This window comes from Cucurbita moschata, unplaced genomic scaffold (assembly GCF_002738365.1).
Source record: "Cucurbita moschata cultivar Rifu unplaced genomic scaffold, Cmos_1.0 Cmo_Scf00065, whole genome shotgun sequence".
Lineage (NCBI taxonomy): Eukaryota > Viridiplantae > Streptophyta > Magnoliopsida > Cucurbitales > Cucurbitaceae > Cucurbita > Cucurbita moschata.
The window spans coordinates 869,346-894,561 of record NW_019268581.1 but is presented as its reverse complement, the minus strand read 5'-3'; the positions used below and the strand labels follow the sequence as shown (position 1 = coordinate 894,561).

Here is a 25,216-nt window from a genome sequence, read left to right as displayed (position 1 = left end):
AACGTGATTTTCGGTAAGAACTAGTATTTTTCTCCGAATTCGAACTCACATATTATGATCTGTGATTATCAAAAAAATATAAGAAAATTGTTTCGAAGAAGTAGAATATGAGATCTACAAGGTTTGTCAAGAAAATTTGTCGAATCGGATTACGGATTGGAGGATAAAAAAATACGAAGAAAATAGATCAAAACTTGAAAGAGACCTGGAAAGTGGAAGGAAAGAAAAAATGCAGAAGAGAGGGTGGAGGCCGCCACGCGTCGGTCGGCGTACGGAGGAGCGTGACGGAATCGATGATCAACACGTGTCGATCATCGGCTGGTGAGTCACATCCTCACCCGACAGCGGACACCCGTCAGGCGCGCGGATCCGGCCGGCCCGACCCGCGCCGCACAGGAAGCGCCCGACCCAGCGCCTCTGACCCGCGTCAGCTCGGGAAGCAGCGCGTGGGCACGCGCGCGTAGGAAGTGCGCGTAGAGACCCTCCAGGGCACCTGTGATGCGTGTGGGGGCACGTGAGGCACCATTTTTCTTCCCGTTCGGTCTCTGTTTGCTTGTTTTCTGACTCGATTTTGATGTTGACCTTATTATTATGTGAATTAGGACCTGTGCAGAAAATTTCAGAATTGTTGGAATCCATTCGGTTAAGAAAACTTGAACTCGGGAAGGCACGCGTCAACCAAGTAAGTAGCCATTTGGATTCCCACGAGCAGTACTTGTAGGAACCGTTAGGAACAAGCATGCATGCTACCATCCATTAATTTAGCTAGCCGGACCTAGTGTATTAGTATGGGAACTGCGAAAATGATATGATTAAGGAAAGCTAGTTATTAAATATTTATTGAATCTGTTTGATAGAGAATCTCATAAAGTATGTTTGCATGAGGAGGATGGAAAACTTGTGAAATCTGCGCTCCGGGTAAAGATGGACGTTATCTTTCTGTTGAGCATGTTTGTTAATATTGCATGAACTGCTTCGTGTAAACTCTTATGCATGATGATTGCTTGTATTATCTTTCTTGATGAATAGGAAGAAATTATGAGCTTAGATTAGGGTGCTTGTAACTAAGTAGGCTAGACGAGACCCTAGATTAGGGGACCTCTAGAATACCTTGCAATTAGACCTGCAAAATGATTACCAACGGATCAAGAGCCCAGAATTCCAAACCTGATAGGTTTGTAAGACCAGGCATGAGAATCCGAGAGATACACGAATCTAAGTTTAAGCCATCAGGTTTCACCCTAGAAAGAATAATAGGTCACCACGGTAACTGTAGGTAGCCCGCTAGAGTTGAGTAGTGTAGATAGTGTCATCAGAACCTCCACTTCCCTCTCTCCTCTGATATTGTACCGTCGAGACAGAGCTCCAGTACGGTGATCGTTGAGCTTAGCAGATCCGGATAGGGAAGTGTGACAGGTGCCCAGACCTAGTGGTGATAGTTAAGGGGTCTTCTGAACAGGACTCCTGGGTCGTAGAAACCCGTCCCTTAGTGGGGGACGTGGAGCCACATAGGATGACTCAGTAGCTGACCGGCACACAGGGGGTCGCACCCCGTTTAGTGGATGTATGGTCTCGTGTGAGGGTCGTCAGTTAACCTCCATGGATGATGTTCAGAGAGAGTCACGTTTTCAGATCCAGGCATACAATCCCCTCAGATTTACTTATGAGGTCGTGCCTCACCTCAGGACACTGATCATTTCATTGCTTAAGATGGGCAAGCCTCCTAAGATACAGAAAAGAGAGTTGCAGCTTAGATCACTCTCCTTAGAAACCCGAGAAAGACCGTGGTTACCCACCAAGATAAGGATGCGAAAAGAGCCTATAAGTAGGCTGCTTACTGAATATTTTTATACTCGTTCCTTTCTACTCTTTTTGGTTTTTTCAGGTGAGTGATGCCATGGATCGAGGCAGGAATGCATGCTGAATCTTAATGCCACAGAGGAGTGTTCCGGGGCGTCTAGGAGTCTGTGGATAATTTTGTTTAGATCTGTCATGCATTGTTTTGTAAACCGTTTACATACTTTTCATACTTGAACGCCTTGTTTTAGATTTCAAACCTTTTACATAATTGCTAAACATTTTTTTTTTGTAATCTCGTCTTCCCTATTTCTTTTTACACGATTTCATTGCATAGTCTGTTGGTCCAGCCCTTGATTTCGAGATTCAAATTTTGGGCCGTGACAGAGTTTTTGGGGTAACATTCAAATGGATGTTTGTGATTTTGACTACTTAAACAAAACTAAATCAGAGTGCCACTGCTGTCGAAAAATAGAAAATAATGGGAAAATCAACTCTAATGAGGAAGGTTTGGCTAAGAGAGATTAAATAGATAAGTTGTTGAGTTTTGTGGTAGATTTCAGTTCCTTTTAATAGATTCTCAAACCCACTTCCGAGGGTCATGAATGATGATTATTTCCATAATCGTTGTAATTTCTATTAACAAGGCTCTAAGAGAAGATTTATTCATAACCCTTCTATTATCCTTCAAGTCTTAGAGTATTAAGGAGGATTTCATTGCTCCCTCCCTTCTCCCTGATGGTGTTAATATAACACATGCGGAAGCAATTTGGATCTTAGGCACTTTTAGAACATCAATTATAGTAAATAACTAGCATGTTCATAAGTATTACAACTTAATGAGTTTGAATACTAACCTTTTGTATATATGAAGAGAGTGTTTGTAAGAGGTTTCTCTCAAGGTTTTTCACCAAGGAAGCCCTTCCATGTACCATGACCACTCTATTTATAGAGTTATGTTTGCATGTTCATGCAAATGTGAGATCACCAAATTTTGACACTTAAAATTTCACTCAAATGTTTGGGATTATGTGGCAAGCATGCAAGTTTGAGTTCACCAAATTTTGACATTCAAAATTACACTAAAATTTGTGGGGTTTATTTGGCAAGCATGCAAGTTTGAGTTCACCAAATTTTGACATTCAAAATTACACTAAAATTTGTGGGGTTTATTTGGCAAGCATGCAAGTTTGGTTAAACCAAATTTTGACACCTCAAAATTCCACTAACATGGATTTTTCCATTAAATGAAGTCAACATTTTGACTTTCTTCATTTTAATTCAACAATTGATTTGAATAATTAATTTTAAATTAAAGTAATATTAAATGATTAATTAAACTATTTAATTAATATTTAATATTAATTCAAATGCCAATCCCAATCAATTCCGACACATATTTGATTAAGATTTTGTCGGTGTACGATGCCTGAGACAATGCTAGTGTTTTGTTCTTGCGATTCCGAACAATTTGGATTCCAAGAACAAACTGAGCCTCTCCCAAATCTTTCATTTGGAATTGTGTCGCTAGCCAATGCTTAATGTTAATCAGAAATCCCACATAATTTCCAATGAGTAGAATATCGTCAACGTACAACACTAGGAAAGTTACTGTAGAGTTGACTATCCTTTTATAAACACAAGGTTCGTCAACATTCTGTTTAAAGCCATAAGATTTGATCGCAGTATCAAACTTTATATTCCAGGATTGAGATGCTTGCTTCAACCCATAAATGGATCTTTTAAGCTTGCAAACCCTTTGCTTGTGATCCTATTCAATGAACCCCTCTGGTTGAGCAATATAGATACTCTCTTCAAGATTGCCGTTTAGAAAGGTTGTCTTAACATCCATTTGCCAAATTTCATAATCATAAAATGTGGCAATAGACAAGAGTATTCTTATCGATTTAAGCATATAACCAGGAGAGAGGTTTCTTCATAGTCCACCCCCTCTCTTTGGGTATAACCCTTTGCTACAAGTCGAGCTTTAAAGGTCTGTACCTTACCGGTTTGGTCTCGTTTCCTCTTATAGATCCATTTGCAACCAATAGGTTTTACCTCATATGGTTGATCTACAAGTTCCCAGACTGAATTGAAGTACATTGACTCCATTTCAAGATTCATGGCTTTGATCCACTGATCTCTATCTTCATCATTCATTGCCTGTTTATAAGTCAATGGATCCTGAATGTCATCATCAGATATGATGACTTGGGTTTCTGCGAAATCCAAGTAACGATCGGGTTGAGTTATAACCCTCATCATCAGATATGATGACTTGGGTTTCTGCGAAATCCAAGTAACGATCGGGTTGAGTTATAACCCTCCTCATCAGATATGATGACTTGGGTTTCTGCGAAATCCAAGTAACGATCGGGTTGAGTTATAACCCTCCCACTACGTCGAGGCATTCTCAACTCTTGAGAAGGATGTGATTGACCAGAAGTGTCAAGTCTATCAACAACTCTTGTTGAAGGACCAACTTGATCAACAACTCTTGTTGTTTTATCAGTAGCTTCTTTAGAAATCTCACTTAATACTTGTTTACGGCGAGGTTGATGATTTCTTACATGGTCTTCCTCTAAGAATGTAGCGTTTGTTGATACAAACACTCTATTTTCTTGAGGGTCATAAAACAAACCACCTTTCGTCTCTTTGGGGTATCCTACGAATAGACATAATTTTGAATGACGTTCTAATTTCTTGGGATTTTGCAACAACACATGTGCTGGACATCTCCAAATTTTGAAGTGACGTAAACTACCTTTACGCCCTTTCCATAACTCATAAGGGTTTTCTGAAACACTCTTAGTAGGAACCATGTTCAAAATATATGTAGCAGTCTCCACTGCATATCCCCAAAACGGATCGGGTAATTGAGCAAAACTCATCATAGACCAAAGCATGTCTAACAGAGTTCTATTTCTCCTTTCAGATACACCATTTTGTTGAGGCATACCAGGGGCTGAGAGTTGAGACCTTATTCCATGTTCTATCATATAGTCCCTAAATCTTAAGTCCATGTACTCTCCTCCTCGATTTGATCGAAGTGTCTTAATAGTTTTACCTAATAGATTCTCAACCTCAGTCTTATACTCTCTGAATTTTTCAAGAGCTTCGAACTTGTGACGCATTAGGTAAAGATAGTCATACCTTGAATAATCATTAATAAAACTGATGAAATATTCATACCCTCCTCGTGCTTTGACATTCATTGGACCACAAAGATCTGTATGCACGAGTTCAAAGGTTACTTTGGCTCTATAATCTTTTTCGGAAAACGATCGTTTAGTCATTTTACCCTCAAGACAAGACTCACATGGAGGTAAAGAGTTGTCTTCTAACTCATTTAGAAGTTCTCTTTTAACCAATCTCTCAATTCTATTGAGATTAATGTGGCCTAGTTTTAAGTGCCAAAGGTAGGTATTAGGAGAAATCTTTTGTCGTTTATTTTGAGTTTCAGCTGTTTTAAACATCTCGGTATTTAAAATAACTTTTGTTTCGCTCGGTTTTAACATATATAAGTTGTTTTCTAGTTTTGCAGAACAAATATGAATACCTCTTTTGCAAATGAACACTTCATTGATTTCAAAAGATACTTTATACAATTGTTCTAATAAACAAGAGATAGATACTAAATTTCTTTTCATTCTTGGAACTAAAAGTACATTATCTAATATAATGAATCTATCTCCAAAAAACAACTTTAAATTTCCTACTGATCTTGCTGAAACAACCTCTCCTGTTCCAACCCTAAGTGTTATCTCGCCGTCCGCAAGCATTCTCCAGGAGTTAGTTTCCTGGTAAAAAGAACAAATATGATTAGTGGCCCCTGAATCTAGTATCCAAGTTGAGTTATCATACTCTACTAAACATATTTCTACAACGAGTAAATCATATTTACCTTGTTGTGTCTTTTCGGCTTTCTTCTTTGCAAGGTATTTTGGGCAGTTTCTCTTCCAGTGCCCATTTTTGTTGCAATGGAAACATTTTCCTTTATCTTCTTTTTGAACCTTGCGGTTAGTAGGAATCTTATTTTTCCCTTTACCCTTCTTCTAAGGTCCAGACTTATTTTTGGAGGACGATCCTCGTAGTAATTACTTGGAGATGGCAACATTTGCTTCTCCTGTTTGTCCCTTGTTCGTTAAGAGGGACTGATAAGTCTGTAGCTCATTGAGAAGAGCAATCAAGTTATATTCTATTTTGTTCATCACCACATTTGTGCGGAACTGGAAGAAGCTCTTCGGAAGAGACATCATGATAAAACTGACTTGACTCTTCTCATCAATGACAACTTCATTTTCTTCTGCCACATTGAAATGGACCATCATGTCTAGGACATGTTCTCTAACTGAGGTCCCTTCTTTTATACGACAGTTGTAAATGTATTTTATGGCTTCATGTCTAAGGGAGAAGGACGGTTGTCCAAACATCTCTTTTAGAGATTCCATAATCTCTTTAGCAGTACCCATAACATCGTGTTTCTTAGCCAAAATATCAGATATGCTGGCTAGAATGTACACTCGGCCTTTATCATTTGCCTTTATCCATCTGTCATACGCATCCCGAATTGTTCGATTTGCATTTGAGCTAGGGTTTGGAGGACACTCCTCAGTTAAAACAAACTTTAAATCAATAATGACCAGTATTGTGTTTAGGATTGATTTCCAAGTTGTATAGTTGTCGCCGTTTAATTTCTCAGAAGCGAGTAATTGTACTATTGAGTTTGTCATGTTGTGACATAAAGAAAATTCTATTAGTGATTTGACTTAATCCTGTTTAATCCAATCAGTTTTAGCAAATGTAATAATGTACCCAAATCATTATTAATTTGCAACGATACTTTAGTGAGTTAGAGCAACTACTACCGAGGGGTAGTCAATCACTCATTCACTAAACCGAGACATTCTTGACTTAAACACTAATCCAGAATAACTCTTGTTCCTATAGTGTTCTTAGTTATCGCTATTTTGCTCAAGAATATACCAACTCTTAGTATTTCTTCATAAATGTGACCTGCCATTTTCAGACCTCATAGATCGGTCCCAACAATGCTATCAAATGAAAAAGCCAAAGTTGGGAATGGACCTAAGAAATCCTATCCATTTCTGGAGTTTGCGTTGTTTCGACTCCCATGTTACGACCCTCCAAATAGGTAGTTGCTCTAGGGCAACATGCAGGTGGAACATGGGAATCTCATGGTGCAACCTAGTGGTGGAGACCATAGGACGTATTTGATATACTTCCTTCTCCCACTTACTATAAATACTTTCTCTATTCACCTTGTTATTGACTCATACAAATACCTTTAGAATAGAGGATGCTCCCAGGGCGACATGAGGCCGAGCATGAATCTCACGGTGGGAATTTTTCAGAGAGTGTGAAAGGAAAACGATGTATCTCATACACCTTTTTCCTCTCACTAAGTATTTTAGACGGTTGGGTATACTCATTACTTAGGTATATTCCCGCTAATTAAATATAACCTAAGTCTAGGTGATTTTTTCAAAACTTACATCACTTAAGCATGCTCATAAAACTAGGCTAACTAAGCTCAAGTACTGGTCCAATCTCCAGGTAGTAGGTGTTCCATAAACCGTCAACTTAAGTACCTCAAGCCTTAGACAAGATCGTGCCAGGTGAGCTTTCTTGTGAGCACAATTTTACAAGACATCGACCTATTTTAACTATTAAAATTGATCGTGCTTGGTTCTTAACCCTAAGTGAGCATGTACTTATCTTTATTATGGATTTTAACGTCTATCTTGTTTTATGACGTTGAAAATAACCTATAACGTGCATCTAACATGCTTTATATAAAAAATTATATAATCATCCATTCCATGCAATAATATAACAATTTATATCTATCACTCATGGAACCCTAAACATGCATACTATACATTATAACACTTATAACATACTTGGAATGCATGAAACATGCTTAGCCTAGGGTGGGATTTTAAATCTATATGACATACTTTATGCATATACATTTTCTATTTAATTAAAACATACATTCATAATGCATAATTAATTAAACACACTAAAGTGGGTTGGTTTTGACATTTTAAAGCAAGCAATTAACTAAATTATTACATTAATAATTAAAAATAACTTGAGCCGCTCCCGAGGATCACACACTGGGCGAACCAACCATTAAAAATGTTGAATCGGACCCCAACGACAGAAAATCACCCGAACCGCCTCTTCCATCTTCTTCGGTTCAGCTTGCTATCTCTTCCATTTTCGATCAATTACAACCTAAAATGGACTATAATGGCTCCATAAAAATTACAGACCTTTCTTCATTCATTAAAGCCCATACACATTAGACTTATTACAATAATTGTATCAAATGAAAGCATAAAAAAAAAATACCAAAAACCAAAACCATCCACTTTAGCAACCACAATGATTTCATCCATGAAATGGTACCCACCCTGATCAAATTGATGTAAATAAAGTGCCTAAAACTTGCTCTAATACCAATTGAGGGTGTTAATATAACACATGCGGAAGCAATTTGGATCTTAGGCACTTTTAGAACATCAATTATAGTAAATAACTAGCATGTTCATAAGTATTAAACTTAATGAGTTTGAATACTAACCTTTTGTAGTTAAAATTTCTTTTTCCTCACGAACCGGTTTCGAACCACCACTAGTGTCTTCTCCACTATCCTCCGGCCTTAGAACGGGGTTGTGGAATCCGGTGAGTGACTAAACTTAGGAGGAATTTTGTATATATGAAGAAAGTGTTTGTAAGAGGTTTTTCTCAAGGTTTTTCACCAAGGAAGCCCTTCCATGTACCATGATCACTCTATTTATAGAGTAATGTTTGCATGTTCATACAAATTTGAGGTCACCAAATTTTGACACTCAAAATTTCACTAAAATTTGTCGGGTTTATTTGGCAAGCATGCAAGTTTGGTTAAACCAAATTTTGACACCTCAAAATTCTACTAACATGGATTTTTCCATTAAATGAAGTCAACATTTTGACTTTCTTCATTTTAATTCAACAATTAATTTGAATAACGAATTTCAAATTAAAGTAACATTAAATGATTAATTAAACTATTTAATTAATATTTAATATTAATTCAAATGCCAATCCGAATCAATTCCGACACATAATTGATTAAGATATTGAAATCTTATTTAAATATCTCAGATTCTCTCTTTTTGTTTAATTCGTAAATAAAACAAAAATGCGGTTAAATATATCATATATATGTAGCGCATATTCCCTAATTTGAATTCGAACACTTCGAACTCACTCGTCACACTGTTCTATGGTTTAGTCTGATATGAGCTAGCAGAGGGACCTAATGGACCTATAGATCATGGGCTCCAACGATCCAAGATTAACCGGCTAAACTCATTAACCTTGTTAACCAACATTCGTTAACTACTAGGACACTCCACTATAGCCTAGTAGTTGCACTCCCCTCACTATAGATATATTTCTGTCCATTTGATATAACCATGATTAGTAAGTCGATCCTTCACAGGTTGTTCGTAACTAGCGCTGGGTCAATTTACCGTTTTACCCCTGAAGTTACTTCTTGTTCCTTATGTCCCACTGATCCTCTTATGAACAATTGGTTTGTAGTCCAACCAGTAAACCGAATCCCTCTCAGGCCAATGAGAGGGTGGAGCCCCTTGTTCAAGACCTGGAGTCAGTGCTTAAGGGAACTACCTCTCTTCTATCCCTAAAAGTGGGTAGGAGCGAATTCCATCTTGCACCCCACGTCCCCAGCTATTCACCCAGTCCTACCCCTGAAATGGGAGGCCTATTGAGTCGGCAAACTCGAGCCACTCTCACCCATGCAAATCTAAGGATAATTCGAAATAAACAAGAGTTCATGGTTAGCTCAGGATTAAGATCAAGTTACCTAGGTCATCGAATGAAAAGAAAAACAATATCAATAGTAAACGACATTATAAAGTGAGAGTGGTTTTCTTCATTGTCCGATCAAATGAAAATGAACAAGACAACTATGTGGCAACGTGCACTACCAGAGAATAATATTTGTCATCAATCACATCCTAGCATGCACCAAGTGTAATTAGTCTCTTTTATATGCTGAAATTTGCATTCCTAACCACATCTAAATCCCCCTAATTCATCTGCAAAATAACTTCTTTGGGGCATGTGAGTTATTCACGACAACAAGTAAAATAAAATCTACAAAATTATCATTCTATGGAAAGTGAAGATAGCTATTTAAAAACAACTATATAAGTGCATAAATAAAAAGAAAAGAAAAGCTAACTTGGTTTACTCGGAGCTTCATATATTTGCTTGCAAATTGTGACTAGCTCCCTCTTTCTCTTTTCATTTTTTTTCAGTTATCCATTGTCAAAGAAATGATGTCCCTTCGAAACTCTCCATTCTACCGTGGGTGTGAATAATTTCGTGAAGTCTATCTCCCATATGTCAAATAGTTCTTCTAAGATGTAGTTCAAGGGTGTGTCGATAGATAACTTCATTGATGAATTTATTCTTTCCTCTAATTCCAGTGATTCATAAACTCTTACAATTTTCTCCGATTCTACTTGTTGTGTAGTGCAATTATTCCAGCTACTGTCTTCTTCTTGTTGCTGTTTCCAGCTATCAGTTGTTGGATTCTCTATCAATTTATAAATTGTTGAGCATTCCTCTACTACTGCTGGATATTTCATGTTGTCATTCATATGAAATTCTATTTGTTGATCATTCATTCTCAGCATTATAGTTCCCTTGTGGACATCTACCAATGTTCTTCCGATTTTCAAAAATAGTCTCCCCAAAATGATAAAATCTGCTAGAAATATGAATTTGTCCACTTGAATTAGGATATCTTTGATTTTTCCTTCTAGATAAGTGAAAGATCGATCTGCTAGTTGAAGAGTGACTGTAGTTGGTCTAACTTCACCAATACCTAACTTTTTGTAAATAGACAGTGGCATTAGATTAATGCTTGATCCCAAATCACATAATGCTCGACCTAGCTTCTTCCCTCCTCTTGATATGGGAATTATGAATGAACCGGGGTCTTTCTCCTTTAGTGGGATCTTGTTTTTCATTATTGCACTACACTCTTCATTCAATGGGTACCACCTTGAATTCTTCAAACTTTCTTCTATTGGTGAGCACATCCTTCAAGAATTTCACATAATTTGGCATTTGCTTCAAAGCTTCAACTAATGGTATATTTATGGGAATTCCCTTAAATATATCCAGGAACTTCTCAAAGTGGGCTTCTAACTTCTTTCTTTTTATTCTTTGTGGGAAGTGAGGTGATGGTGTGTATATTCTGCTTTTTTGTCCACTACTGACTATTGTTGGTGTTTTAGGAGGCTTCACAATTTCTGCATAATTTCTGTTGTTTTCTTTCTGTACAGCAACTTCTGCATCATTTCTGTTGTGCTCTTTCTGCACAGTAGCTTCCTCCTTTCTCTGTTGTGTATGAACAGTTTCTTGAGAGCGACTATCACCGTGTGCTTTAATTTTTTCTCCTCTGCTGGGTATTTCTTTCCCACTTCTCAACTCTATTGCTTGACATTGCTCCTTGCCTTATCTTTTTGGTGTTTCAGTGTTTGTCGGCAACTTTCCAAGAGGTCTATTTCGTAACTCATTTGCTAATTGACCTACTTGAACTTCAAAATTTTGCAAGGATGCTTGTTGACTTTGTATCACAACATCATTTTTAGCCATATATTCTTTTATTAGGCTCTCAAGAGATATTCCTGGTATGTGTTGAGTATGGCTAGCTCATTTCCCTTGAGAGGTGGCTTGTTGAGAACCATATGTCAATTGGTTTCTTAATTCAAAACCTAGAGGATAAATTGCTTTAGGTGGCATTTGTTGATTGTATGAGTCTTGTCTCTTCCATGAGAAGTTTGGATGATTTCTCCACCCCGGATTATAAGTATTTGAGAAGGGATTATTTTTCGAGTTCCCTTGACTAGCTTGATTCCCCACATAAAAAATTGAGGCCGGATTGCTTGGACATTGATCAAAAGTGTGTTCTTCTCCGCAATATTCACAAGATTTAGCTGCTGTTTGGGTCATTACAGCAACTGTATGGGCTGATGCTTTGGTCATTGTGCCATGTCCCAATGCTAGATTTTGTAAAATATTAGTCACCGAAGCTAGTCGAGTGTTGATAGAAGACAAAACATCAACTTTAAGTACCCCTCGGGTCTTCTTTCCAGGGTTGCTTCTCACATCCGCCCATTGGCAATTGTTAGATGCTATTCTCTCTAAAATCTCATATGCTTCATTGTATGTCTTTAACAAAATAGCTCTATTTGCGGAAGCACCAACTACTTGTTTAGTAGCAATATTTAATCCATGGTAGAAAGTCTCCATTTGTATACAATGAGGTAATCCATGATGAGGACATTTTCTAAGCATCTCCTTGAATCTCTCCCACGCTTNCACTTAGTGTTTCATCTTCAAATTGTTGAAAAGCGACAATCTCATTTCTGAACCGTGCATTTCTAGTGGGTGAAAAATACTTGATAAAAAATTTATCTGCAGACTATTCCAAGAATCAATTAGTCTCGATGCTAAGGTATTCAACCATGATTTAGCACCATCCCTCAAAGAATAAGGGAATAAGCTCAATCTAATCACGTCTTTATCCACTCCTTGGAATCAAAACGAGTCACTAACTCCTAAAAATGACTTTAGATGTAGGTGGGGATCTTCCGACGATAGTCTATGAAATTTCCCAATGGTTTGCAACATTTGAAACATCATGGGCTTTAGCTCAAACGTGGTTCCTTGCGTTTCGGGTTTAATAATGCACGGATTTAGCTCTTCCATAGCTGGGTGTGCATATGCTCGAATCGCTCTTTCTCTGTCATCTGCTAAATGAATGGCATTAGCAGTAATTCTCTCTTGATTAGCCATCATCGCTGAATTTTCGAACTCCCGATTCAGTTGGGCCATTTGCTGTATATTCTGTTTTGCCATTTTCTTTTTCTCCCTCAACTTTCGTCTAAAGGTTCTCTCTATTTCAGGATCAAAAATAAATTTCAAACACGTAGGTGGGTTCATACACAAAATTTTGCAACAGTAAGCTCACTTCTGCAGCAGTAAATTCAGCAGCAGAAAATTCAGCTTACTATGGCTTCTTTTTGGCTCCAACTCACGAAAATTTACAACAAGTAAAATAACCAAATTAGGTTCCCCGGCAACGGCACCAAAAACTCGATCTCTTGTGGATGTATTTATTAAAATGATGTAAAACTCACAAGATTAAGTGCAAGTATACACTATCACAAGTAGGAAGTAATAAGTAAATTATCGATTCCACAGAGAACCTATCCTTTTGGTAAATTTAATTACTGGAAATTAAGTGAGTTTTTCGGTAACATTCAAATGGATGGATTTTGACTACTTAAATAAAACTAAAGCAGAGTGTCACTGCTAAATAAGGAGAAAATCAACTATAATGAGGAACGTTTGGCTAAGAGAGATTAAATAGATAAGTTGTTGAGTTTTGTGGTAGATTTCAGTTTCTTTTAATAGATTTGCAAGCCCACTTATGAGGGTCATGAATGATGATTATTTCCATAATCGTTGTAATTTCTATCAGCCAGGCTTTAGGAGAAGAATTATTCCTAACCCTATTATTATCCTTCAAGTTTTCTCGCTATGGAACTAGAGTATTAAAGAGGATTTCATTGCTCCCTCTCTTCAAACGAATAAGAGAACAACGATGTATGTAAAGTAGTTAATTAAACACACATGTAAATCATTAACAACAACTCTTTAATAAACTAAAATCATACCGTCAACATAGTTAAACTATATAAAACTCTCTCGCCTATCCTATAAAGTTTAGCTCTCCATACAAACTGAATTAAACAAAGAAATTCGCATCTCAATCATGTAAAATTGATGGAATGAGAAAAGAGAATAAGAAAATAGAGAGTTATCCCGGTTTGTTGTCGTTCGTCAATGGAAGTTCCCTTCCCTTGAGCTCTCATGTCCACCTCTTTGCCCTAATCAATCCTTATTGGTCTTCTTTTCCTTTTGCTGTCAACAGGTGCTGGATTAGGATTTTCTTCTTCTTCTATGGTTTCACAGCAACGGAGGCTGCTGTTGTATTTCTCTCCCCAAGTGTGGCCCCTCCCTATTTTAGGTATCCTTTTTCTTTTATAATGCTTGTTTCTTCTAATTTAGGGTTGAGAAAGGATAAAATTGTCCACCTAGGAGGTTTTTAATTTGGTAGCCAATGATCCACATGAACTGCTGATGTGGATTAAAATTTTCAAGTTATCCCCGAAAAGTTTGCTTTCCGGATTGCTTCAGCATCAAGGTTAGCAATTTAATTCCAGATTTGCAAGTAGTGCTGTTTCCAGATTTGCTATAGCATCATGGTTCAGTATAAATATTCTAGAATTTTACCAAATAGCTCAATTAAGTGTACAATTATGCTCAATTTATGCAAATTTATCTTCTTTTCATATTAAACCCCAATTGGCTATTCCATGTATACTAATTAGAATAAATGGAGCAATTAATGAGAAAATGGTGAGTATAAGTGCAAAATTAATGGTAAAAAGACTTATATAACTCTACTTTTGGAAAGTTATCACACCCCCAAACTAAAGTTATAACTCTACTTTTGGAAAGTTATCCTTGAGCAATCATTCTCTCCCCTTTTCCTTTTTTTCTCATTAACAAAATTTTTCTTCAATTTATATTTATGTTGGTAGAGTATTCATTAAATGTATGATTTAGATCACATTCCTTATATTCCTTCCTCAATTCAGTTTTTCTCCACATTTCACTCTACACTTATAACCAAATCTTACAAGAAAAATAACTCATTCCTCACTTCCACCGTATTCCCCAAAACACTTCTAAAATGATTATTATTCCTTTTACCTTTGCTTTTGTGACTTGGCTTCACAATTTATTTCATTAATTTTCTCTTATCATAACAATTTTTTTTTCTCTCCCAAGAATCCTTAAGTCATCCCCTATTCTCTAGGTGCCTCCACTTGTGGTGCAAATCACCTAAGTCTTCAAGGGATGACTATATAGGCTAACACTCATTCTCCCTTAGCTCGACTCTCCTTCTAGTATCTTGTAGTTTTCAGTGTGGCCACATTTGTGATGCAGCTCACTTGAACAATAAGGATAACTTTCTCTTTTTTTTTTTTTTATTTACATCCCAATTACTTTCGATTCAGACACCTACATTGGTGATGCAGATTGCTTGACAATGAGCAATTGAGACAATTTGTTTGCTTTCCACTTCTTTAGCATTGAGAGTTCAAGCTTTAGGTTGAAGATGAGTGGTCTAGGGTACGAATTTTTTGTTGTTTTTTTTTTTTTGGCTTTGCAATTTGTATGGGGTGATGGAATTGCTTTAATACCCCCAAACTTAAACTAGCCATTGTCCTCAATGAGCATTAGTGTGGGAGTGGAATAATTCTTAAAAGTAGTTTGAGGTGCAGAAGCTCTTGGTTATTGTTTTTGTTGGGAAAATGGTCTAAAATTTAGGTAAATTATGGAAATTCTCTAAGTAAGGTGGATTATGATAGATTGGATCCTCACCTTACTTTGATGAATACTCCATTCCATTTAAGCTATAATTTCCTTAACTTTTTTTTTTTCGAGTTATATAGTTTTTTTTTTTAAGGAAACACACCTCTCACCTTACTATTTTATTTATCACATTGAAGCACTTTATATTAGATCCTTAGTTCTTGCATAAAACATCCCTACTGCATACTAAAAAAATGCGTGATATATTACCCTATCTAATAAATCTCATATTTCTAGGGTGCATGCATGAACATCTTTCAAAATTATATGTAGTTTCTAAGGAGCATGCATGAACATCTTTCAAAATTATATGTAGTCAACAAAACAAAAACAAACAACAAAATATGGATACGTGCTTCAAAATAAGATAATAAGATCGTAAAGGGTGTGTTTAGAGATAAAAATAAGATAATAAGATTGTAAAGGGTGTGTTTTAGAGAATTCCCTTATCTTTAGGCATCGTGAAGATCTTTGCGGCTCCATTCTTTTAAAATTTTATCAAAAAACTTGGAAATACTACTGCTGTAAATCTGCTATCAGTCAAGCTATTGGTACTGCTGCTGTATGTCTACTGTTGCATGTGAACTATGATGTCTAACAGCTCATTTCTTAACATTTCAAGCTTACCCGAGAATGTAAAAGGATTATTTTCTAACCATTTCTCTTTTCCATAAAAATTTCTTTCATTGGGGGATTAGAAAATCTTTTAGGATGTTCTTAAAAAAAATTCTTTGGTGGTGGTTCCTTGGTATTTAGTGGATGAGAAAGTGAACAACATTAAAATGAAATAAAACCACATGCAAATGAAAATGGACAAGTCAACTATGTGGCAACGTGCACTACGAGAGAATAATATTTGTCATCAATCACATCCTAGCATGCACTAAGTGTAATTAGTCTCCTTTATATGCTGAATGTAGCATTCCTAACCACATCTAAATCCCCCTAATTCATCTACAAATAACTTCTTTGGGGAATGCTAGTTATTCACGACAACAAATAAAATAAAATCTAAAAAACTATCATTCTAAGAAAAGTGAAGATAGCTATTTAAAAAAAACTATATAAGTGCCTAAATAAAAAGAAAAGAAAAACTAACTTGGTTTACTCAGAGCTTAATATATTTGCTTACAAATTGTTACTAGCTCCCTCTTTCTCTTTTCATTTTTTTAGTTATCCATTGTCAAAGAAATGATGCCCCTTTGAAACTCTCCATCCTAAGGTGGGTGTGAATAATTTCGGGAAGTCTATCTCCCATGTATCAAATAGTTCTTCTTCTAAGATGTAGTTCAAGGGTGTGTCGATACATAATTTCATTAATGAATTTATTCTTTCCTCTAATTCCAATCATTCAAAAACTCTTACAATTTTCTCTGATTCTACTTGTTGTGTAGTGCAATTATTCCAGCTGCTGTCTTCTTCTTGTTGCTGTTTCCAGCTATCAGTTGGTTGATTCTCTGTCAATTTATAAATTGTTGAGCATTCCTCTACTACTGCTGGATATTTCATGTTGTCATTCATATGAAATTCTATTTGTTGATCATTCATTCTCAGCATTATAGTTCCCTTGTGGACATCTACCAATATTCTTCTGGTTTTCAAAAATGATCTCCCCAAGATAATTGGTACATCATGGTCCAGTTCATAATCCAAAATGATAAAATCTGCTAGAAAAATGAACTTGTCCACTTGAATTAGGATATCTTCGATGTTTCCTTCTGGATGAGTTAAAGATCGATCTGCTAGTTGAATAGTGACTGTAGTTGGTCTAGCTTCACCAATACCTAACTTTTTGTAAATAAACAGTGGCATTAGATTAATGCTTGATCCCAAATCACATAATGCTCTACCTAGCTTCTTCCCTCCTATTGATATGAGAATTATGAATGAACCGAAATCTTTCTCCTTTAGTGGGATCTTGTTTTTCAATATTGCACTGCAGTCTTCATTCAATGGTACCACCTTGAATTCTTCAAACTTTCTTCTATTGGTGAGCACATCCTTCAAGAATTTCACATAAATTGGCATTTCTTCAACGCTTCAAGTAATGGTATATTTATGTGAATTTCCTTAAATATATGTATGAACTTCTCAAAGTGGGCTTCTTCCTTCTTTCTTTTTATTCTTTGTGGGAAAGGAGGTGATTGTGTGTATATTCTGCTTTCTTGTCCACTACTGACTATTGTTTGCGTTTTAGGAGGCTTCACAATTTCTGCATAATTTCTGTTATGTTCTTTCTGTACAGCATTCTTGTCCACTGTTGACTGTTGTTTGCGTTTTAGGAGGCTTCACAATTTCTGCATGATTTCTGCTGTGTTCTTTCTGTACAACAACTTCTGCATCATTTTTGTTGTGCTCTTCTGCACAGTAGCTTCCCTCTTTATTTGCTGGGTATCAGCAGTTTCTTGAGAGCGACTATCACCATTTGCTTTAATTTTTTTCTCCTCTGCTGGGTATTTCTTATCCCCTTCTCAACTCTATTGCTTGACATTGCTCCTTGTCTTCTCTTTTTGGTGTTTCAGTGTCTGCCAGCAACTTCCCAAGAAATCTATTTCATAACTCATTTGCTAATACAGCATTCTTGTCCACTGTTGACTGTTGTTTGCGTTTTAGGAGGCTTCACAATTTCTGCATAATTTCTGCTGTGTTCTTTCGGTATAGCAACTTCTGCATCATTTTTGTTGTGCTCTTTCTGCACAGTAGCTTCCCTCTTTCTTTGCTGTGTATCAGTAGTTTCTTGAGAGCGACTATCACCGTTTGCTTTAATTTTTTTCTCCTCTGCTGGGTATTTCTTATCCCCTTCTCAACTCTATTGCTTGACATTGATCCTTGTCTTCTCTTTTTGGTGTTTCAGTGTCTGCCGACAACTTCCCAAGAGATCTATTTCATAACTCATTTGCTAATTGACCTACTTGAACTTCTAAATTTTGCAAGGATGCTTGTTAACTTTGTATCACAACATCATTTTTAGCCATATATTCCTTTATTAGGCTCTCAAGAGATATTCCCGGTATGTGTTGAGTTTGGCTAGCTCATTTCCCTTCGGTGGTGGCTTGTTGAGAACCATATGTCAATTGGTTTTGTAATTCAAAACCTAGAGGATAAATTGCTTTAGGTGGCATTTGTTGATTGTATGAGCCTTGTCCCTTCCATGAGAAGTTTGGATGATTTCTCCACCACTGATTATAAGAATTTGAGAAGGGATTATTTTTCGGGTTCCCTTGACTAGCTTGATTCCCCACATAAAAAATTGAGGTCGGATTGCTTGGACATTGATCAAAAGTGTGTTCTTCTTCACAATATACACAAGATTCAGCTGCTGTCTGGGTCATTACAGCAGTTGTCTGGGTTGGTACTTTCGTCATTGAGCCTTGTCCTAATGCTAGATTTTGTAAAATATTAGCCATCGAAGCTAGTTAAGCATTGATAGAAGACAAAGCATCAACTTCAAGTACTCCTCGAGTCTTCTTTCCTAGGTTGCTTCTCACATCGGCCCATTGACAATTGTTAGATGCTATTCTTTCTAAAATCTTATATGCTTCATTGTATGTCTTTGATAAAATAGCTCCATTGGCGGAAGCATCAACTACTTGTTTAGTAGCAATATTCAATCCATTGTAGAAAGTCTCCATTTGTATACAATGAGGTAATCCATGATGAGGACATTATCTAAGCATCTCTTTGAATCTCGCCCACGCTTCACTTAGTGTTTCATCTTTAAATTGTTGAAAAGCGACAATCTCATTTATGAACCGTGCGTTTCTAATGGGTGAAAAATACTTAATAAAAAACTGCAGACTATTCCAAGAATCAATTATTCCGGATGCTAAGGTATTCAACCATGATTTAGCACCATCCCTCAAAGAAGAAGGGAATAAGCTCAATCTAATCACGTCTTTATCCACTCCTTGGAATTGAAACGAGTCACTAACTCCAAAAAATGACTTTAGATGTAGGTGGGGATCTTCCGACGATAGTCCATGAAATTTCCCAATTGTTTCCAACATTTGAAACATCACGGGCTTTAGCTCAAACGTGGTTCCTTGCGTTTCGGGTCTAATAATGCACGGATTTAGCTCTTCCACAGCTGGGTGTGCATATGCTCGAATCGCTCTTTCTCTATCATCTGCTAAATGAATGGCATTAGCAGTAATTCTCTCTTGATTAACCATCATCGCTGAATTTTCAAACTCCCGATTCAGTTGGGCCATTTGCTGTATATTCTATTTTGCCATTTTCTTTTTCTCCCTCAACTTTCGTCTAAAGGTTCTCTCTATTTCGGGATCAAAAATAAATTTCAAACCCGTAGGTGGGTTCATACACAAAATTTTGCAGCAGTAAGCTCAATTCTGCAGCAGTAAATTCAGCCGTAGAAAATTCAGCTTATTATGGCTTCTTTTTAGCTCCAACTCACGAAAATCTACAACAAGTAAAATAACCAAATTAGGTTCCCTAGAAACGACACCAAAAACTTGATCGCTTGTGGATGTATTTATTAAAATGATGTAAAACTCACAAGATTAAATGCAAGCATACACTATCACAAGTAGGAAGTAATAAGTAAATTATCGATTCCATAGAGAACCTATCCTTTTGGTAAATTTAATTGCTGGAAATTAGGTGAGTTTTTGGGTAACATTCAAATGGATGTTGGTGATTTTGACTACTTAAACAAAACTAAAGCAGAGTGCCACTATTGTCGAAAAGCAGAAAATAATGAAAAAATCAACTATAACGAGGAAGGTTTAGCTAAGAGAGATTAAATAGATAAGTTGTTGAGTTTTGTGGTAGATTTTAGTTCCTTTTAATAGATTCCCAAGCCAACTTCCGAGGGTCATGAATGGTGATTATTTTCATAATCGTTCTAATTTCTATTAACAAGGCTTTAGGAGAAGAATTATTTCTAACCCTCCTATTACCCTGCAAGTCTCCTTGCTATGGAACTAGAGTATTAAAGAGGATTTCATTGCTCTTTCTCTTCTCCCGAATAAGAGAACAACGATGTATGTAAAGTAGCTAATTAAACACATATGTACATCATTAACAACAACTCTTTAATAAACTAAAATCATACCGTCAACATACTTAAACTATATAAACTCTCTCGCCTCTTCTATAAAGTTTAGCTCTGTTGGCTTTATGACCCTTAATCTCAAATTAATTAATTAATTAATTAATGTTTAGGTGATAACAAACCTACCTTCAGTTATTAACAATTCTTAGTATTTTGTCCACAGTGTAAAGTTGGGAATAACGATTACAACGTCTTTTTTGGTTCACTCAAATTAGAGATAAAACAAAGAAGTTTCAGTCAAAATAAGATACCCGATGTGATGATGTGACGGCAAAATTGAGATCATGGACCAATCAAATTCAAAACAAGATACCTGACGTGATGATGTGGTGACAAAATTGACATCATAGACCAATCGAAATATGATATTTATAACTTTGGTAGAGTAACAAAGGGTGGAATTTTCAATTATTTTAAACTAAAATAAAAGTTTTTCTTTACTATTTCAATTATATTTATGAAAACTAGTTTTCTTGAATTATAAAATTATATCAATTACATTTATAATATTTCAATTAGATTTATAAAACTTTCAAACTACTTTTAGATGTTACTCACATCTTTTTCATTAACATTTTTTTATTATATAATTACATTTAAATATATATATATATATATATATATATATATATATATATATATATATATATTTATATAAATAAAAATTAATTTAAAATGTTTTAAATATTTATTTAAAATAATATATATATATATATATATATATTTAAATGAAACATGTGGTCTATAATTTTTTACGATAAATTTAAAAATAAATAAATATTATTTTTCGTGGTCCACGTTTCAGTTCACGTTTTAGTGGTATGTATCAATTCCTATTTTTACAACTTGATCACTATTTAAACTCATCACCTCTTCATATTTTTCAGAAAACAACATACACAACACACAACATAGAACACAATACACAATTTTCATAGTTTTCTCGATTTAAAATTTTTGTTTAAAAGCCTCCATTGTTGCTCTCTCAAAAGCTTCCAATTCTATTTCTCTCATCACCTCTTCATATTTTTCAGAACACAACATAGAACACAAAACACAATTTCCATAGTTTTCTCGATCAACAATTTTTGTTTTAAAGCCTCCATTGTTTCTCTTTCCAAAGCTTTCAATTCTATTTCTTGTTTATCTTAGAACACAATACACAATTTCCATAGTTTTCTCGATCTACAATTTTTGTTTAAAAGACTCCATTGTTTCTCTGTCCAAAGCTTTCAATTCTATTTCTTGTTTATCTTATTCTTGAGAGAGATGTCTATTGTAGTGTGAGAAAATTGTAAATCTATTACTTCAGAGTGTTGTGAAGTGTTTCTATAAGATTTCAGACAGTTGTACCGGTTTGATCCTGAGCCGTGGAAAGGATTTAGTTTGCTCTTGAACTCGTAAACACAGCGGTGTACCGGTTTGATCCTGAGCCGTGGAAAGGATTTAGTTTGCTCTTGAACTCGTAAACACAGCGGTGTACCGGTTTGATCCTGAGCTGTGGAAAGGATTGAGTTTGCTCTTGCACTCATAAAAGAAGCGGTGTAGTGGTTGGGCTCGGGCTCTGATTCGAGGAAAGAGTCAGAAAGTTTTATTCAAATTTCCAAGAGGCGCTTGGGGAGTGGAGTAGGTCGAGTTTGGCCGAACCACTATAAAACTACGGTGTTATATTTTCTAACCCTTTTCCTATTTAAATTCTAAATTATTGTTAATTTTTATTGCATGGTATCAAGTCTTATTGTTTTTTTAAAAAAAATTATGGTTGAAACCCTCCTCACCCCTTCTACGGTTGTCATATCGATCCAACAAGCTCTCCATACAAACTGAATTAAACATAGAAATTCGCATCTCAATCATGTAAAATTGATGAAATGAGAAAAGAGAATAAGAAAATAGAGAGTTATCCTGGTTTGTTGTCATTCGTCAATGTAAGTTCCCTTCCCTTGAGCTCTCATGTCCACCTCTTTGCCCTAATCAATCCTTATTTGTCTCCTTGAGTTCTCACGTCCACCTCTTTTCCCTAATTAATCCTTATTGGTCTCCTTTTCCTTCTGCTGTCAACAGCTGCTGGATTAGGATTTTCTTTTTCTTCTCTAGTTTCACAACAGTTCACAACAGCGGAGGCTGCTGCTGTCTAATCCGATTTCTCTCCCCAAGTGTGGCCCCTCCCTATTTTAGGTATCCGTTTCCTTTTATGATGCTTGTTTCTTCTAATTTAGGGCTGAGAAAGGATAAAATTATCCACCTAGGATGTTTCTAATTTGGTAGCCAATGATCCACGTGGACTGCTGATGTGGATTAAAATTTCCAGGTCATTCTCGAAAAGTTGGCTTTCCAGATTACTTCAGCATCAAGGTCTGCAATTTATTTCCAGATTTGCTGATTTCTTCAACATCAAGTTCTGCAATTTATTTCTAGATTTGCAAGCAGTGTTGTTTCCAGATTTGCTATAGCATCGTGGTTCAGGATAAATGTTCTAGAATTTTATCAAATAGCTCAATTAAGTGTACAATTAAGCTCGATTTATGGAAATTGATCTTCTTTTCATATTAAACCACAATGGGTTATTTCATGTATATTAATTAGAATAAATGGAGCAATTAATGAGAAAATGGTGAGTATAAGTGCAAAATTAACGGTAAAAAAACTTGATATAACTCTACTTTTGAAACTAAGTTTGTTTGCGATATCATAGTAACAATGAAAGCCAAGTTGAAACTAAGTTTGTTTGCGGTTATGTTGTATTGTAAATGGTTTGATGAGATGAGGTTAGTTTTATTGTTGTCCATCCCATTATATATGAATTTTAGAAATACAACATTAAATGGGATGTTATGAATTTAATACAATAAGGTTACCATTTACAAACTTAATGTAAAGATCACAAGAGGGATGCAAGTAATGAATTGGGATCAAGTTTTTATTTCTTCTAAAGGATGGAAGGAATTAAAAAAATATATATATCATTTTAATCTCACCACTAAGAAATATTTTTTCGAGTTGACCAGCTACAACAGCTCAAGTCCACCGCTAATAGATATTATCTGCTTTGATCTGTTACAATAGTTTAAGCTCACTGTTAACAAAAATTGTCTTCTTTGATATGTTACAATCGTCTAAGCCCACCGCTAAAAAATATTGTCCGTTTTGAGCCGTTACATATTACTCTCAGCCTCACGGTTTTAAAACGTGTCTGCTAGGGAGAAGTTTCTACGACATTATAAGAAATGTTTTGTTCCCCTCTCCAATCATGTGAGATCTCACAGTTACATTTTTATTATACTTCGAAGTTTAGTTTTCATTTGGTTATTGGTTCGAATATTTTACATTCTACTTCTAGTTGTCAGTAATGCTCAATTTGGTCTTTAGCGTTATCTTTTGGTTAATTAATTTAAAATGATTATGATGCTGATCCATTTTGTATCATATCGAAGAGATTCCTAGGTTCGAGCCGAAGAAGCAATGTCACTCGATCACTATCAAACCGACTGCAATCTTTTTGGTCCGTGAGGATCCCAATCCCAACAGAGCACCTTCTACTTCTAATAGGTCATGAACTAAATCAAAATCATTCTCAACGAGTCCATAAGAAGTGTTCTCATTTTATTCATTGGGTCCGGATAGAGACCAAAGGTCTTGAACGACCAATCCAACAGAACAACTCAAATGATAAAAAAGTATCTTCTTGATAAAAAATTTTAAAATTTATTTAATTCTTTTAAACATTTATAGATATTAACCTTACGAACCAAAACATTGTAATTAGTAAAAATTCATGGATGAAAATGTAAATTATGTGTAACGACTCTAATTTTAAGGTATGCAATATACATATTAGGAGATTTTTCAAATGTTTTCCAGAAACCTTTATAGAAATATTTCAAATATTTACTTGACAATAAAATTTAAATTAATATAAAGTAGTAATTATGAATCATGTTTTTAACATAAAAAAATGTTAGGAAAAGAATGACTCTTTAAAAAAAACACCATAAGTGACCCTATTGTTAGGATTAAAAAATACACACATGTAAGTCTTTCAATGTCTAATGGGACCTAAAATCATATTCTGGTTTTAGGCTTATTTAAGACAAGGTCGTAGTACAGGACTGGTGAGGAAGGTGAAAACATCAACCATGTGATGACTCCAATATTTTTGTGTTTTAAAATACATCTACTTCAATTTGTTTTATGTTTTCGGGTACAAACATCAACCATGTGGCGCGCGAGAGGGATGAGGTAATTGAACTGATTTTGATCTTTTAATAACTTTCATAGTATTGTATTGTTTTGTTTAATGAATTGTCCTCATCTTATAGAGTGAAAAGTCAAAATTAAATTGTAGTCTTGTTGTTCGTTGTTCGCTGCCACCACAGATTCCTTTCTCTTCCGCACACAAAAAGAGATAGCATAGAGCTTTGACTCGACCGGTGGGTCCTACTAACACAAAGTAAGGACTTGAGCATGAAGTGGCTAATCGAGAATGCTCATAACACCCTTATTTATTGATTTTAGTAGAAAGATTTTGATTTTTGGTAGCAAAGTCATTTGCCTGCAAGATATATGACAACTAAAGTATAACTACCCAAGCCCTCCACTAGGAGATATTGTCCGCTTTGGCTTGATATGTATCGTCGTCAGCCTCATGGTTTTAAAATGTTTCTATTAGGAAGAGGTTTCCACACTCTTATAAGGAATGTTTCGTTCCCCTCTCCAACCAATGTGGGATCTCACAATCCACCCCTTTGAGGGCCTAACGTCCTCGCTAACACACCGCCTGGTGTT

General features: G+C 35.8%; 1 protein-coding gene and 2 non-coding genes across 3 annotated transcripts; 2 read left to right on the top strand and 1 right to left on the bottom strand.

Annotated features, from left to right (window-relative positions):
- The first annotated feature begins 12,175 nt into the window (after positions 1-12,175).
- LOC111437704 lies at positions 12,176-12,282 on the top strand. Its single transcript, XR_002709473.1, has one exon. It is a non-coding gene; the product is annotated as a Plant small nucleolar RNA R71 (small nucleolar RNA).
- A 4,422-nt stretch (positions 12,283-16,704) lies between these two features.
- Positions 16,705-17,385, bottom strand: LOC111437701. Its single transcript, XM_023075787.1, has one exon. The coding sequence runs from the start codon at positions 17,383-17,385 to the stop codon at positions 16,705-16,707; it is 681 nt and encodes a 226-aa protein (XP_022931555.1).
- A 1,620-nt stretch (positions 17,386-19,005) lies between these two features.
- LOC111437705 lies at positions 19,006-19,111 on the top strand. Its single transcript, XR_002709474.1, has one exon. It is a non-coding gene; the product is annotated as a Plant small nucleolar RNA R71 (small nucleolar RNA).
- The last annotated feature ends 6,105 nt before the right edge of the window (positions 19,112-25,216 follow it).